The 17,053-nt window shown below is 38.0% G+C and overlaps 2 protein-coding genes across 8 annotated transcripts in view; one reads left to right on the plus strand and one right to left on the minus strand.

The window, feature by feature from the left end:
- KCNA4 (potassium voltage-gated channel subfamily A member 4) overlaps nt 1–17,053 on the plus strand; it is an 865,487-nt gene that overhangs the window by 72,301 nt on the left and 776,133 nt on the right. Inside the window, exon 3 of one of the 7 annotated variants that reach the window (XM_067749540.1) lies at nt 11,880–11,978. The exons of the other annotated variants lie outside the window; for them this stretch is intronic. The gene's annotated coding sequence lies outside the window, so the exon portion shown is untranslated. The remainder of the gene's footprint in view (nt 1–11,879; nt 11,979–17,053) is intronic. 7 annotated transcript variants of the gene reach the window in all.
- On the minus strand, nt 1,891–3,912 carry LOC137231259 (follitropin subunit beta). Its single transcript, XM_067751773.1, has 2 exons — nt 3,754–3,912; nt 1,891–2,121 (listed from the first exon to the last, which is right to left on the minus strand). The coding sequence occupies exons 1-2, from the start codon at nt 3,910–3,912 to the stop codon at nt 1,891–1,893; spliced, it is 390 nt and encodes a 129-aa protein (XP_067607874.1).

The following is a 17,053-nucleotide window of genomic DNA, read 5'->3' on the forward strand; positions in this document are numbered from 1 at the left end:
CTAGTACTTGTAAAGCGAAAGCAATTATTTTGATTTTCAAAAGTATAGGGAGAAGGAAAAGGCTGTGTTATAATTTAAAGCATCTTATTAAACATTGTAAGTATAGCTCCAATTTCAATGTATCAAAATGTTGTAGAGAATATAGCTATAAGCCACACTCAATAGCAGATTTGAATGGACATAGCTGATTATCAGTACCTGCAATTTTGCTTCAGTCCTTGCCAAAATGACTTAATATGATAGAGTAGCCATAGGAGAGCTGGGCTAAGAGCTGGGAAGCCAGGATTCTTATCCTGCCTGCCATAAACAGTCTTTGTGATCTTGTCTGGGTCACTTGACATCTTTGGGCTTCAATATCAAAAATCCAAGGAATGAACTAGAGACTCTCCAGTGACCCCATCTACTCTGTGATTCTCTCTTTGCTTTTTCTTTCCCCACTACATTAGAAAGTGACTTCAAATAGTGACAGAAAATTTAAACAAGGAAATACTTTTAGAAATGCAACAAAATTAATTTTAATATCTCCAAAGTTCAGGACAAGTAAATATTACAGATGCATTAGAAATTTTTTTGTAAGATTCTTTCTACTAATATTATAAACATATAGACATTTTAGTCATCTTTTATGTGGGAAAAAAACTCCAAATCTATGACTCTGGTGGCGAGTATCTTTATTAAAAAAATAAGATTTAAATAAATTAAACAATCTGAAGATGAAACAAGTAAATAACTAAAAGAGGTAACATCTCGAAATCAACTCATGAAATAGTTTCAATATTTACCCTCTTGAAAGAAACAGATTTGAGAGAACATTGATAGACAAAAGACTGATATAGAGAGGATTCTAGAAAACAGCAGTTTTTTTTTTTCTCATGGCTAATTCTTCCTAAAAGAGTTATTTCTTTACACAAATGTATTTGTAGGTAAGATAAATGTACTTATAAAGTTGCCAAAATTGCTTTCAAACCTGCTTTCAAATCCACCTCTCTCCAAAGGTGTGGATCCCAGCCTGGAGGGCAGGGCGATGTAGTTTTTTTCCTACTTCCCAAAGGGAGTTTTGCAGGAGCCTGACAGCATTTGTTCAATTTATTTAAATGATGGAGTAGATGTGGGCTAATTACCACAAGCCCACATTAACATTTCTTGCTTTTGCCCTTAACTAAAGGGGTTGGCAGTAATAGCTTGTAAATCCTGAGCTCGTTAACCACCACCTGCCTGAGCAATTCAGAGAGATGCATCCTGTCTCCATCCACCCTCCATGTGCCAGAGAAGAAGAGGTGAAGCGGAACTGGAATGGATGCCCCGCTTCCGTGGACTGACCAGCATTGCTGAGCACAGCCTCATCAGATAGCCTCAGACATCCTCTTTCAGTGTTGTCCTACCCACTACCTTTCTGCTGTTACTTTCCTTAAGGAAGCCATTATTGAGTTTCTTACTAAAGTCTAGTCACGAAGTTAGGCATTGAGGCTACAATCATGAAGAAGAGACTGGGACTGCTCTGAGGGCTCAGGAGTCTGGCAGGAGAATGCTACATTTAGTACTTTCACCCACTGTTAGCTCATTTCCTTCCTCTGGGCCCATATCCCTATGTCTAAGAGGAAGGGATTGCCTGAGAGGATTTCTAAGATTATTAAACGGGAAAGCAACCCCATGTCTGTAAGTTAAGTAAGACCGAATAAAACTTATGGAACCAGACCTAGAATACAGGGTTGGGTGGTGACAGGCCCCAGGCCCCAGCACTCTCCATTCCTGGAGCTCCCTTATGCAGGAGAGCAGGGATCAGTGGGGTCTCCCACAATGGTTTGCAGCCTGGGCACATGTACACACAGACGTCTTGAATGTCTTGGTCCTTCAGGTCAAGGGTGGGCAGCTCAAAGTGTCCACTGCTCTTTATTCTTTCATTTCACTGAACGAGCAGTAGCTGGGTCCCAGGCCTCGCACGGTGCAGTCAGTGCTGTCGCTGTCACACTTGCCACAGTGACATTCAGAGGCTACTGGGTACGTATACAGGGAGTCTGCATGGTGAGCACAGCCAGGCACTTTGACCGTCTCATACATCAGCTCCTTGAAGGTACACGTTTTCTGGATGTTGGGCCTGGCTGGATCCTTGTACACTAGATCCTGAGTGGTTTAGGAGAGAGAGAGAGTTAAGTTACAGTATTCTGGAACTTTCTGTTTAGCTTAATCAAAATGAGACAGGGATTGAATACCACTTGCTCTAACGTTTACCCACTAAAGCTCACTTATGGAATTCCTAACCAAGGAAACATATCTCAGCAGTGACCTATATGCTATACCAATGTTTCCTGATTGTTTTGGAAATCTTACAGAAAATATAAGTTGTTCCTTTTCCTATTCCTTATGTCTATGTCAAAATATTAATTATTTCTCCAACTATAGAGATTGAATTTTAATATAGAAAAATGATGAAAAGGGAAATATGACAAATTTTAATGACTTTTTATACTTAGTTGAAAGCTATAATAATGACAACTTGAACCATAAAACAATGGAGTTTAATTTCTCAGAAAATTTTTCCAAATACATTGTCCCTGAGGATTTATAAAATATAAAACACTGAAGTTTAATTTCTCAGAAAAATTTTCCAAATACATTGTCCCTGAGGATTTATAAAAAGTCAAAAAAATATATATAATGTGGAATGTTAATGCTTAGCTTAGCATGACTATGAAAGCTTTCATGAAAGCTCATGAAAATCATGAAGATTTTAAATATTCCACAGTCCTGTAGACATCTTTCCCCCTTAAATGCTGTGTATTTTGCAGAGCTCTCAGTTTCAAAGGCTACATGGTTTGCATATAAAAACTTTAATCCTGGTAGTATAGGTTTATTCTAACACTTTCTAGTGAAAAAAAAAATTCACTGAGGGAAGAAGTTGGCACTTCTGTTTATTTCAATATCATGCCACCAGGTCTGTATCCCAGGAGGGTATGATAAGTGGAGTTTGGTCGAACTCATTTACCACCCCATAAAGTAGATTTCATTAAAAATTGCTGTTTTCAATGTCAGTTTATAGAATGAAATGCTGCATAGATAGCCAGGTGCTATAGGGGAAAAAAAAGAAAAGGGAGAAACTGCTTCTTTACTTGGATTAATTCAAAGAAGCTGCGTGAACACAAACTAGTGGTTTTATGCCTCTGTGCCTTGGTTTTCTCAACGGTATAAAGAAGTGAGTGGGTTTGCTGATTCATTTTGGTTCTAATAGTCTGCAAGGACTGGTTGTGTTCTCAGGATGCTTGTTGACATTTGTATTCAGGTGGGCCAATAAGACAGTTTTTATAACATGGCTGTGATTTTATATGGTTTGCAAACATATTTTGGTACTATCTCTATTGTAGAGATATGGCTTCAGTTACAGAAATTGGCTTTTGGGGAATATTGTAGCTCTTCTATTATTAAATGTGTGTATGTTTATCTCTATGTAAAATCTAGTATAGAACAATTTTTAAAAATTGTTTTAAATTTTAAATAAAATTTAAAAAATAGATTTGACATATTACTAAATTGATCAGATCAAATCTGAGGCTTTCTTGCATTTACCCTAATCAAATATAAGTCCAAATGTTTAACTGATATCATGGTAAATAACCCCAATCATAATACAGACAGTACTAGCTAAGGGACTCATGGCTATTCCTTGGGAAACTTAGAATATTGATAAAGTGGGAATTAATGAAGCCCGCCTCGTCCAGACCCTCAGCACCCTCACTTCCAGCAAAGCAAAGTACCTACCCGGGTGTAGCAGTAGCCCGCACACCATGTGATGTTCATGCTTATGCAGAAGCCACATTCCTCTTTCTCCACTGTAATGGTGATGTTGGTCAGCTCACAGCAGTGGCAGCAGATTGCTGTCCAGCAACAGAAGAGAAAGCAAAACTGGACCAACTTCATCCTGGGCTAGGAAGCAAACAATTAAGGCCCATGAGAAACCAAGACCAAAGCATTATAATTGTTATGTAAGTTGACCAAACCAAAAATAATTGGTCTACCCATCCTCTCCAGTCACATTTTGCTCCAGCAATGTTTTCTCCTTTTCTTTACGTCTTCGTTTCTTGAACAACGATTTCTTCTTATTCTCCTCCTCAATTTCTTTTTTGTCAAAGTAGGAACATATTATAGATCAAAACTCTAATATAATGATTTAAGCAATGTTTAAGGATTAGAGTGGTACTGCTGACTGTCTTAAAGTGAATACGCTGAAGCAAGTAATTTTAATCATCATATTTGTCCCTTGATTATCATTTTAAAGACTAGTTTTATTTAAAAAGAAACTTCTATATTACAAAATTAGTTCTTCATTTTTAGCAGCTCATAAGTATTATCATTTGCTTTTGCCCCAAGCTCCCCCCCACCCCCTCCATTGTTTAAAACAAGACTCTTTCAGAGGCCAGGTGAATGGTCTATGTAAAGTCAATTGCTTGCTAGCAGTGATTACAATTATTAACCATATTTAAGAAGCCAGGTTGACAAGCAAAAATTCCCTACACAACAGAAGTCGGAAAGCTCTAGATTTGTTCTCCAGATCCTGAAAAATCTGTAGATTTCAGAAATAACTGTCACTGCTTGATAACTATAGATGCTGAGACTCACCTGTGGTTGGCTGCCTTGTCTGGGGAACGTTGTAGGCTGAGTCTAGTCTCAGTTCACCTTTTATACAAAATCGTCTGAAACTAACACCTTGTGGATTTGTTGGGTATTAGTAAGAGCAATGTTAGCCTGAAGCTTACTGTAAGTGAATCAGTGTTTAGATAGACAGGGAGATCAAGCCTTACTAAAATAGTCTAAATGCAGTAGATCAAGAAAAATGTTACCAGAGATGATTATTTTATACAGATTAAATTTGATGTAGTAGAACACCCACTCCTTTACCTTGTCAAATTAAATCTGACTCTGGGTTTTTCTTTTGTATCTTTAACTCAGGGAATTCAGAATCCTTTCCAGGTGTTGCTTTGGCCCTGTTGAGGTTCATCAAAAAGATATGGTTAATAAGTTACTCCCAGGGTAGATTGAAAGCTGTAAGGGAAGAAATAAATAGAAAGTCTTTCATGATCTGATTCCTATCTAAAGTATAGACTGTATTTCTGTTTACTTCCCACATCCAGATCCTCTAATCTCAAATGTTATTCTTTGATGCTTTACTTGTAATTCTTCAAATGTTCTGCTGATTCATTTCTCTAGGTCTTTGCATGTGCAATGTTCATCCTGCCTGAAATGTCCTTGTTTCCTCCCTAGGTCTCCTGCACCACTCACCCCTGGCTAATTTCTCAACCTTCAACACTCACTTGTCAGTGTTTAGGATGGGAGATAGAGGAGAGCTTTAATTACCACCTTCTTTTTGTAATCCTTTATACATCTCTGTTTCTCCCAGTAGACCAAGAGCTCCATGGAGACTGGGATTGATTTGTTTAACAAATATTTATTAATTAAGTAGTGTGGCTGGAGCAAAGGAACAATGGTGGAAATACTAGGATGTGATGTCAGAGATGTAACGGAAGTCACATCATGTAGGACCTTTTAGGCCGATATAAAGACTTTGGTTTTTACTGTCCCTGACTGTGTACCAATTGCAGGATTTTGTGTAGAGGAGTAACACAATCGATCTGATTTAGGTCTGAAGGGATCCCTCTAGCTGCTGTGTTGCTAATGCAGGGGGAAAAAGGTAGAAACAGAAAGTCCTGTTAGATGCTATTGCAGCAATCTGGGTAAGAAATATTTGTTCAGACTAGTATGGTAGCAATGAAGGTAATGAGACAATCGGATTCTGGATATATTTTGAAAGTAGAACCGACAGAATTTTTTGAGGGATGAATGTTGGATGTGAGAGAAAAAGTCAAGGATGACTCTAAGGATTCTGGTCTGAGCAACTTGAAGGATAATTTTGCTACCACCTGAAATGGATGGCTGTAGACATAGTAAACTTTGGGAAAAGATAAGGAGTTCAGTATGCACATGTTGAGCTTGAGGTATCTTTAAGACATCTAAGTAGAATGCTGAATCTGGATTTTGGGAGGAATATATTGGCTGAAGGTAGACATTTGGGAGTTGTTGACATGAGCCTGGAAGAGAGTACCATGGGAGTGGGGGTGAATAGAGAAGATAAAAGGACCAAGAGTGGAGCCTGGTGTATTCCAACATTAAGAGGTCAAGGACAAGATTAAGTTTTTTTCTTCCTTTATCCAAAGGAAACAGAAGGGTCATTGAGGAAAGAAGGGAATGGAGAGGATGTGGTGTACCAGAAGTCAAGTAAAGCGAGTGTATCAGGAGGAGTGAGTGACAAGTGTACCAAATGCTGCTGACAGGTTAAATAAGAGGAAATTGCACACTGCGTGTGGCAATGGAAGGTTGCTAGTGTCCTTGGCTAGAGAAGTTCCTTTGGAGTGAGGGGAACAAAATCCTGATTGGTATGTGTTTAAGTGATTGGCAAGAGATGAATTGAAAAAAACAGTTGAATATAGATAACTTTTTTTTCCAGGAATTTTGATCCAAAGATGAGGAAAGAGCTAGGTGATTTGGTAAAGCGGAAGTGGGGTAAAGATAATTTTCTTTTGATTTTTATGTTTTAAGATGGGAGAAATAACTGCTTGTTTTTATGGTGATGCAAATGATTTAATGGAGAGTGAAAAATGATGATGTTGGAGGAAGAGAGGAGAAGTCCTGCAGTGTTCTTGAGTAGGTGAGAAGAGATGAATCTTAGAGCACAGGTGGAGAGACTGGCTTTAGACAGGAGAATGGAGAGCTCACCCTGTATCAGGCAGGAGGCCGTCTTGTGGGTGCAGATGCTACTGGATGGGGAGGTATGGTGAGTGCAGAAGATGGTGATTGGTAGGTGTGGTGATAGTCTCTGTGCAAGCTCTCCTAAGATTAATTTCATTTTCTCAGTAAAGTAGGAAGTAAGGTCATCATTTCAGAATTAGGATGGTGGATGAATTGCTGAGGATTGAGGGATGAAAAGATCTGAATAGTTTTCTGAGACTGGGAGAGGGGTTGAGTTATCAGTGAGTTAGGCAGAGTAAAACTTCCTATCAGCATTAAGGGCCCACTTGAGGTTTATGGTAAAAAAATTAACATGAGGCCACTAAGCATGGATGTGCATTTTTCTTTTGACCAGTTCAGTGGCAGGGGTTCAGGCTTATAGGTGACAACTAGTTGGATTTACCCAGGTTTATGATTTTATCAAACATGTATGACAAAGATAAAACTTAGCAAAGTAGTGGGCACTGTAAATAATAATTCAGCATTTATGTAAGTGATATCTGGAATGGAGAAATACTTTTGAAATCTGTTAGTAATAGGTAAGTAAGCATATTATCAAAGTTATAGAATGGATAATTAAATTTCATATAATGCATATTAAATGACATATACTCATGATTCCTGGAAAATTATAAATCCTTTCAATTTCTCTAAAAGAGTACTAACAATGTAATGACTATTAGTTACACCTTGTGTTTGAAATTAGCTCTTTTTATGTTATCTATGTGTGTTCACAAAGTATATTTATATGAATATATGTTAACCTATGTGTTTTAATGACTAATGTATATACAGTGTTATTAGCTCTTTACATATTCAGTTTGAAATATTAACAACTTCTTTTTATTGAGCACCTACTATGCCCAAGGCACTTAACTAAACACTTTAAATATATGATCACATATTATCTTTACAACAACTTTTTAAAGGGGTTACTATTATTGCTCTTTGAAAGATGGGAAAACTGAGGATAAATGACTTTCTCAAGACTATGGGACCTGTAAGTAGCAAGGCTGGAGTTCGTATCTAAGTCTGTTTGGCTTCAACACAGAGAGCTACTCTTCAAACCATATTGACCTCAGTAGTTTATAATTCTCACCAATCCCATTAGTGGGAAAGGGGCCAAGACAGAAGCCATTCAGAATTTGGACAGATATTCCTAATGTCCATGTTTATACATCCATCCACATTTAGGTCAGAGGTCCCCCCAGATAACCCTATTTTCCTTGGCCTGTTAAGAGGTCCCCCAGACCTTTCTCCTAACATCAAGCCTCCTATAGCCTAGTTTATCTGACTAGTGTATTTTCTAAATAGGTGTTATTGTTTTCACAAAGCTTGTCAAAATATTTTATTGGTGAAAATTTAGAGATCTTTTTAATTTACCTTTGTATTCCCAATAGGAAAAGAGTTTCTAGTCCACAGTAGGCACTAATACACTTTTGTTGAACAAATTGAAACACAAATCACTCATAGTTTTCCTTATGCTCTGCTGGTCCATAGTCTGTTTGCTAGCTGATGCATTCCTTGTTCTTGCTCTGTTCTGCTCTTGGGAGAAAGGACCTCTGCAGGCTACCTTGCCCAAGCTGCAGTGTCAGCAGGCTTTTGCCTCTGGGAAGGAAGACTGGAGAGTGAAAGGAGGGGGAAGTCAGAGCATCTGTCTCCTTTAAATTTTTTTGACTGCACAGCGTGGCATGCAGGATTTTAGTTCCCCGACCAGGGATTGAATCCAGGCCCTTGCCAGTGAGAGTGCGGAGTCCTAACCACTGGACCACCAGGGAATTTCCACATCTGTCTCCTTTACATTCTTTTTTGCTGGTGAGTAGCTGCATCTTTTCCCTGGGTCCAGGCCACAACAGGTAGCTCTTCTCTTAGTTTTCCCAGCTTTTGTGAGGAAACCCCTTTTGTGGTTTGAGCTTCTGCTGTGTGGTCTCAGGTTTTGTTCCTGGAAACCCCACTTGTATCCCTCCAATCCTGAAGGTAAATGGGGCTTCTGATCTTTGGGTTACGTCCTTTCTCCTGTCTGGCTTCTCAGCGGTTCTAACACTTGCATAATTAATTCCCTGGATTAAATTCCCTGTTTTACATATTAGAAGTGGTTTCAGATTTCCTGGTTGGAAACTGACTGATAACACCCATCTTTATTTCTAGCCCTTTATTACTGGGTTTTAGTATAGTAATATTAACTCAATATTTTAAAAAAATAGATTATTTAAGGAGACCCTATGTCAAATTCTTACTTTATTGGCTTGAAACACCTCCCCACTTCCTAAATTCAGATGTATTTTCTGTTGTTGTTGCTGGCTTTTTTGCGGTACGCGGGCCTCCAACTGTTGTGGCCTCTCCCGTTGCGGAGCACAGGCTCCGGACGCGCAGGCTCAGCGGCCATGGCTCACGGGCCCAGCCGCTCCGCGGCATGTGGAATCCTCCTGGACCGGGGCACGAACCCGCGTCCCCTGCATCGGCAGGCGGACTCTCAACCACTGCGCCACCAGGGAAGCCTGATGTATTTTTCCTCTCTTACTTGAGAGAAAAAAGGTTCTATTCCTTAGGTCTGAGATACGTTTCTCCTACAAGTACTCCTACAAGATTTCCATTGAGATGTAGCTTCTTCTAGGAGTCATTCACTCATTCCACCTTACACAGTAGTCAACATTCAATACTCATTCCAGTACTTTCTGTTTCATTTCCTTAGTTCTTAGTACCTATTTCAATGTTAACATTCATCACATTATATTTTAAATGAACAGCAGACTTCTCTTGTAAATTCTGGTGAACCAATGTCCACAACTGTGTGAGCATCCTTAGAATTTCTACCTGTGCATACGCTCAATGACCTACATCGTTTTTTCACTTGTAAAGATTTTTTTTTCAAACGATTTCTTTATGTTTGTGTTTAAAAATAGGAAATTAAGGACCTGTGCTCATATCTTTATTTGCTCCTTCTATGGTCTGGTATCCTTTTCCTCCTTCTCTTTTGTCCATGAGATATATGTGTTGTAATGTAAAATTTTAAAAAAAGTTTAATATATTAAATTTTCTAATTTAAATTTATTTTAGTCATTTAAATTTATTTCCTTTATTTAAATTACAAAGTAATATATAACATATATGATGTGATAATTCCATATAAAGTGCTAAATTTTTATTAAGTTTTTACCCTACCAGATTACCCAACAATAGTGGAGCTGCACTGTCCAGTATGGCAGCCACCAGCCACATGTGGCTATTAAGTGCTTGAAATGCATCTAGTCCAAATTAACATGTACTGTAAGTGGAAGATACCCACTGGATTTCAAAGACAAAATAAGAGTGCATGTAAGCTACCTCAATGATTTTTGTATTGATTACATTGAAATGACATTATTTTAAACAAAATTTATCATTAAGTCAATCTCACCTACTTCTTTTTCTTTAAAAGTACTTTATTTTAAAATGTGTTACTAGAAAATTTTAAATCATGTAAGTGGATCACATATTTCTATTGCACAGCACTAGTATAGAACTTGTCAGCTAATGTAAATTTTCAGAGGTCACAAGACTTACTCACTGGTCTAAAGTCTGGTCCTTGTTCATTACACATTGCCAGCCTAGGTCAATTGGTAAAACCCTGAAAAAATAATAAACTGAAAAGCCCACTGGTTGTCAATATTTATAAATATGAAGATACAATAATGTACTTTATATTTTTCAGGGAAGGGGTCAGGAAGGTCAGTCTCCATATTAGCAAGTAAACTTCTTGTTCTCATCCACGGGGGCAGTCAGATGGGCCTCTAATTCATTTCATCATAACAGTTTATGATGTTTCGCAGCTTCCTTAAGCTCATGCATGTCCTTTAAGTATTATTGCCCTCATTTTACAGAGCATAGACATTTATCGAGCAATTACTCTGTACCAATCACTGTGCTAAATGTGTACATCAACAGCCTAATGAATTACATATTACTATTATCTGTACATTATAAACAAAGAAATGAGGGTCAGAGCAGTGTATTAACCCAATGTCACAGTAAGTAAGTGGCAGAGCTTCAAGTCCAGACCAGGCAAGGAGACTCCAGGGTCCCTGTTACTCTTCCTTCAGTCACATAACTATTTGCTAGACAGACTGGACTAGTGGAGGAGAAGCACCCAGGAACTAAAAGGCATTGCCACTTCTCTGCATTAACATTGTGTGTGTGTGTGTGTGTGTGTGTGTGTGTGTGTGTGTGTGAATTTTAGAGAAGCCCCATTTGATTCCAGACAAGAGAGAACCAGCAACTAGGGAGATTAGAAAAGCAGAGACTTAGAAAGAAGAGAGAGGAGAAGGGTGTGGAAACTATACAATGAATCATTAATCCAAGGAGACGTGTTAGAAAACTGGAGTCTGAAACTGAATCAATGGGGTAAAAAGACGGGACACTAAACAATGAGTTAACTTTCATTGAACATGTAAGTGCTAAGCTTAGTGCTAAATATTTTACATGCACAATTTTAATTTAATCCTTACAGGAACCATAAAATAAGTATTATAATCATCTTCATTTTAAATATGAGGAAACTGTGACATAGAGAGTTCAAATATCTTTACCAAGTTCATGCAGCTGGTAAATGGGGGAACTGAAATTCAAACCCAGGCTGTCTGGTTCTAGGGCCTGTGCTTTTACCTATTACACTGTTCTATCAGCCACTCTCATCAGAACACAATTCAGACTATTTTAGAATAAATACACGTATACTTCCATGCCCTTTAGAATAAATTTTTATTCTTTCACTATGTGTGCAAAGAGGGAGTCATACTGGAAGACCAAGATATTGTCTTACCTTCTACAAAAGAAGAAAGTTCTTCAAAATAAAACCTGTCATTTATAGAAAGCATGAAGAAAAAATGAGGCAGGAAGCATTTCTTAGATAATTCAACCATCACTATGGCATAGAAAAATCGCCAAATATTCCATGTACTTGCCCACATCGTCTAGCTTCTTTGCATTTAGATTGGGGCCATGTGACTAGTTCTGGCCAATGGGCTGTGAGCAGAAGTGACGTGTTTTATTTGTGGGCTATATTTTATTTGTGGGTAAAAATCTCTTGCATGACTCTCCAGTGCTCTCTCTCCTTTCTGTGGGTACAGCAGAGGCTTTGTCTTCCTGGTGATGCACCTAGAAGTTGATAGAGCCTGACAGCCTGTGTCCTTGGACGGATGTGTAGAGCACAGTCTCCTCTGGCTTAGGTATGTAGCCTGGGAAAGAAATTAACCTTTATTGTGTTACATCATTGAGAATTTGAGGTTCTTTTGTTAGTGTACCATAACCCAGCCTATTCTGACTTAAGTCTTTACCAGGTTACCTAGAGGGCATGACAGCCTGCTTGACTTTGTATGTTGCCAAACCACAGGAAGAGGATAAAAACATACAACTGAAGCCAGAAATCTGCTCTAATATGATTTTCAGAATTGTCCTTTGCTTTTCCAAAACTTTCAATCCCCCCACTCTGTGCTCTCTCTGTTCCTCCTGCAGAGCAGGGCAAAACCACAGCATCTATGCAAGTTATCTTTAACAAGACTCCTTTGCCCGGATTTGTTTCCTTCCTTGAAGCAGTTTAGAATGCTTAGGTGCTTTCTAGACATTCCATCTCTCCACTGCTTTTCAACAAACAACAACAGAAACATCAATAATGGCAGCAAAACTAAACCCTCCAGAAAATTGTTAAAAAACACCAGCTGATTTTATAGCTGCTCTACTTGTTCGAAATGGCTAGGGTAGCTTCCTTTGCAAAACAGATTGCTAGAACCTAAAATTTGTCCGAGGGATAATAACTTCTGGTATGAAGATCTAATCCCATATCTAATAATAACAATTAAATATAGGTAGAAGGTTGAGAAACCAGGTTGATGGTGTGAGTCTTCATAAATATTGGCAAATTCTAGAGAATTTCCTTTTCTTTCTCAATATACAAATGACCCTATCTGAATCAATATCAGACCACACGCCTTTGTTTCTGACCCTTTGCTCTCTTGACATCTATCTGCCACATTTCACTAAGAAACCTAAAAGGGGAATGGAGATGCTTTGAAAGAGAGACATATATGTTTAAAGAAGACAAAAGATAATTTATTGCTTTAATTCTACTTTGCCTCAAGAGTTATTTATATCACATTAAAAAAATTACTTTCACCTTTATTATCTCAGTTTATTCCCAATCAATCCTCAGAACAATCTTTTAAGGTGGCAGGACAGACATCCCTATTACAATAAGGCAAAGAATTAAACCACTGAGTGACTTGCCAGTGGTTACACTGAGTGGCAGAATTTTGACTTGTAGCTCAGCTTTTTATAAAAAACAGGGAATTTAAAGCATTCTATTTTAGGTGACTCCAGGGTTTATTTTTAGCACAGAGAAAGAGAGTGATTTCAGGAGCACAATATGACAGAGACTTCTATTTGTCCCCTGATATCCATTCTCTTTCTATTCTCCCACACGAATAGACTTTGTAGGTGGGTATATGTCTGCCTAGAACAAAGAGTAAAATGCCCCTACCTCCCTTTCAGCCAAGAATGGCCACGTTTTGAACAAAAAGATACGTAAGTAGAATGTTTTTTGGCAGTTTTAGGAACTTCAGGGGACAGGTGGCAAGCAGCTTTTGCCCCTTTTTCTTCCTTCTTGTCCTATCCTTCCTCCATCCTGCCCCTTGTAAGGTGGGTGTGTCATTTTGGACTAAGAGGGCAAGGGCTACACTCTATAGTCGGTGGTACAGTGACCTAGAAGCACATGAGTTGCTGAGGACTTTTCACAGTAGTCTAGCCCTAGATTACTGAACTTCAAAATTTTACAGGAAAGGGAAAACAATCTCTATCTTGTTTAGGCCACTATTGTTTTGGGTCTCCATTACTTCAAGCTGAATGACTCTCACTAATACATGTGGTCAAAGTCATTATCTCAGGGCAGAGTTCCCATTCTTAGGTTAAATGCTTAGGATAACTACCTTTATAGAGTCTGTAGAGGTCAGGGGATGCCTCTGGTACCATGAGATGAATCTGAGATTGAGTCTTGGCCATAAGATATTGAAAACCTCAAAACTGCAGAAGTTGCCATTTTAAAACTACAGGTTATCGTCTTCTAAGATGGAGATTTTTTTTTAACATCTTTATTGGAGTATAATTACTTTACAGTGTTAGTTTCTGCTGTATAACAAAGTGAATCAGCTATATGTATACATACATCCCCATATCTTCTCCCTCTTGCGTCTCCCTCCCACCCTCTATCCCACCCCTCTAGGCGGTCACAAAGCACTGAACTGATCTCCCTGTGCTATGCGGCTGCTTCCCACTAGCTATCTATTTTATGTTTGGTAGTGTATATATGTCCATACCACTCTCTCACTTTGTCACAGCTTACCCTTCTCCCTCTCCATATCCTCAAGTCCATTCTCTAGTAGGTCTGTGTCTTTTTTCCCGTCTTACCCCTAGGTTCTTCATGACCTTTTCTTTTTCTTTCTTAGATTCCATATATATGTGTTAGCATACGGTATTTGTTTTTCTCTTTCTGACTTCCTTCACTCTGTATGACAGACCCTAGGCCCATCCACCTCACTACAAATAACTCAATTTAGTTTTTTATTATGGCTGAGTAATATTCCATTGTATATATGTGCCACATCTTCTTTATCCATTCATCCAATGATGGACACTTAGGTTGCTTCCATATCCTGGCTATTGTAAATAGAGCTGCAATGAACATTGTGGTACATGACTATTTTGAATTACGGTTTTCTCAGGGTAGATGCCCAGTAATGGGATTGCTGGGGCGTATGGTAGTTCTGTTTTTAGTTTTTTTAAGGAACCTCCATACTGTTCTCCATAAGTGGCTGTATCAATTTACATTCCCACCAACAGTGCAAGAGGATTCCCTTTTCTCCGCACCCCCTCCAGAATTTATTGTTTGTAGATTTTTTGATGATGACCTGTGTGAGGTGATACCTTGTATCACACGTTGTAGTTTTGATTTGCATTTCTCTAATGATTAGTGATGTTGAGCATCCTTTCATGTGTTTGTTGGCAATCTGTATATCTTCTTGGAGATATGTCTATTTAGCTCTTCTGCCCATTTTTGGATTGGGTTGTTTGTTTTTTTGTTATTGAGCTGCATGAGCTGCTTGTAAATTTTGGAGATTAATCCTTTGTCAGTTGCTTCGTTTGCAAATATTTTCTCCTGTTCTGAGGGTTGTCTTTTCGTCTTGTTTTTCTTTGCAGTGCAAAAGCTTTTAAGTTTCTTTAAGTCCCATTTGTGTATATTTGTTTTTATTTCCATATCTCTAGGAGTTGGGTCAAAAAGGATCTTGCTGTGATTGATGTCACAGAGTGTTCTGCCTATGTTTTCCTCTAAGAGTTTTATAGTGTCTGACCTTACATTTAGGTCTTTAATCCATTTTGAGTTTATTTTTGTATATGGTTTTAGGGAGTGTTCTAATTTCATTCTTTTACATGTAGCTGTCTAGTTTTCCCAGCACCACTTATTGAAGAGGCTGTATTTTCTCCATTGTATATTCTTGCCTCCTATAACAAAGATAAGGTGACCATATGTGCATAGGCTTATCTCTGGGCTTTCTATCCTGTTCCACTGATCTATATTTCTGTTTTGGGGCCAGTACAATACTGTCTTGATTAGTGTAGCTTTGTAGTACAGTCTGAAGTCAGGGAGCCTGATTCCTCCAGCTCCATTTTTCTTTCTCAAGATTGCTTTGGCTATTTAGGGTCTTTTTTGTTTCCCTACAAATTGTGAAATTCTTTGTTCTAGTTCTGTGATAAATGCCATTGGTAGTTTGACAGGGATTGCATTAAATCTGTAGATTGCTTTGGGTAGTAGAGTCATTTTCACAATGTTGATTCTTCCTGTCCAAGAACATGGTATATTTCTCCATCTCTTTGTATCATGTTTAATTTCGTTCATCAGTGTCTTATAATTTTCTGCATACTGGTCTTTTGTCTCCCTAGGTAGGTTTATTCCTAGGTATTTTATTCTTTTTGTTGCAGTAGTAAATGGGAGTGTTTCCTTAATTTCTCTTTCAGATTCTTCATCATTAGTATATAGGAATGCAAGAGGTTTCTGAGTATTAATTTTGTATCCTGCTTCTTTACGAAATTCATTGATTAGCTCTAGTAGTTTTCTGGTAGCATCGTTAGGATTCTCTATGTATAGTATCATGTCATCTGCAAACAGTGACAGCTTTACTTCTTCTTTTCTGATTTGGATTCCTTTTAGTTCTTTTTCTTCTCTGATTTCTGTGGCTAAAACTTCCAAAACTATGTTGAATAATAGTGGTGAGAGTGGGCAGCCTTGTCTTGTTCCTGATCTTAGTGGAAATGGTATCAGTTTTTCACCATTGAGAATGATGTTGACTGTGGGTTTGTCATATATGGCCTTTATTATGTTGAGGTAAGTTCCCTCTATGCCTACTTTCTTGAATGTTTTTATCATAAATGCGGGTTGAATTTTTTGGAAAGCTTTTTCTGCATCTATTGAGATGATTATATGGTTTTCCTCCTTCAATTTGTTAATATGGTTTATCACATTGATTTATTTGCATATATTGAAGAATCCTTGCATCCTGGTATAAACCCCACTTGGTCATGGTGTATGATCTTTTTAATGTGCTGCTGGATTCTCTTTGCTAGTATTTTGTTGAGGATTTTTGCATCTATGTTCATCAGTGATATTGACCTGTAGTTTTCTTTTTTTGTGACATCTTTGTCTGACTTTGGTATCAGGGTGATGGTGGCCTCGTAGAATGAGTTTGGGAGTGTTCCTCCCTTTGCTATATTTTGGAAGGGTTTGAGAAGGATAGGTGTTAGCTCTTCTCTAAATGTTTGATAGAATTCGCCTGTGAGTCATCTGGTCCTGGGCTTTTGTTTGTTGGAAGATTTTTAATCACAGTTTCAATTTCAATGCTTGTGATTGGTCTGTTTATATTTTCTATTTCTTTCTTGTTCAGTCTTGGAAGGTTGTGCTTTTCTGAGAATTTGTCTATTTCTTCCAGATTGTCCATTTTATTGGCATATAGTTGCTAGTAGTAATCTCTCATGATCCTTTGTATTTCTTCAGTGTCAGTTGTTACTTTTCCTTTTTCATTTCTAATTCTGTTGATTTGCATCTTCTCCCTTTTTTTATTGATGAGTCTGGCTAATGGTTTATCAATTTTGTTTATCTTCTCAAAGAACCAGCTTTTGGTTTTATTGATCTTTGCTATTGTTTTCTTCATTTCTTTTTCATTTATTTCCGATCTGATCTTTATGATTTCTTTTCTTCTGC

The sequence above is a fragment of the Pseudorca crassidens genome, chromosome 9, assembly GCF_039906515.1.
Source record: "Pseudorca crassidens isolate mPseCra1 chromosome 9, mPseCra1.hap1, whole genome shotgun sequence".
Lineage (NCBI taxonomy): Eukaryota > Metazoa > Chordata > Mammalia > Artiodactyla > Delphinidae > Pseudorca > Pseudorca crassidens.

Bases quoted from the DNA above. Each gene is read 5' to 3' on its own strand.
- LOC137231259 (XM_067751773.1), bottom strand. From the start codon at position 3,912: ATGAAGTTGGTCCAGTTTTGCTTTCTCTTCTGTTGCTGGACAGCAATC. The intron at 2,122-3,753 runs GTAGGTACTTTG...TAAACCACTCAG, and splicing joins CGGGCTACTGCTACACCCGG to GATCTAGTGTACAAGGATCC.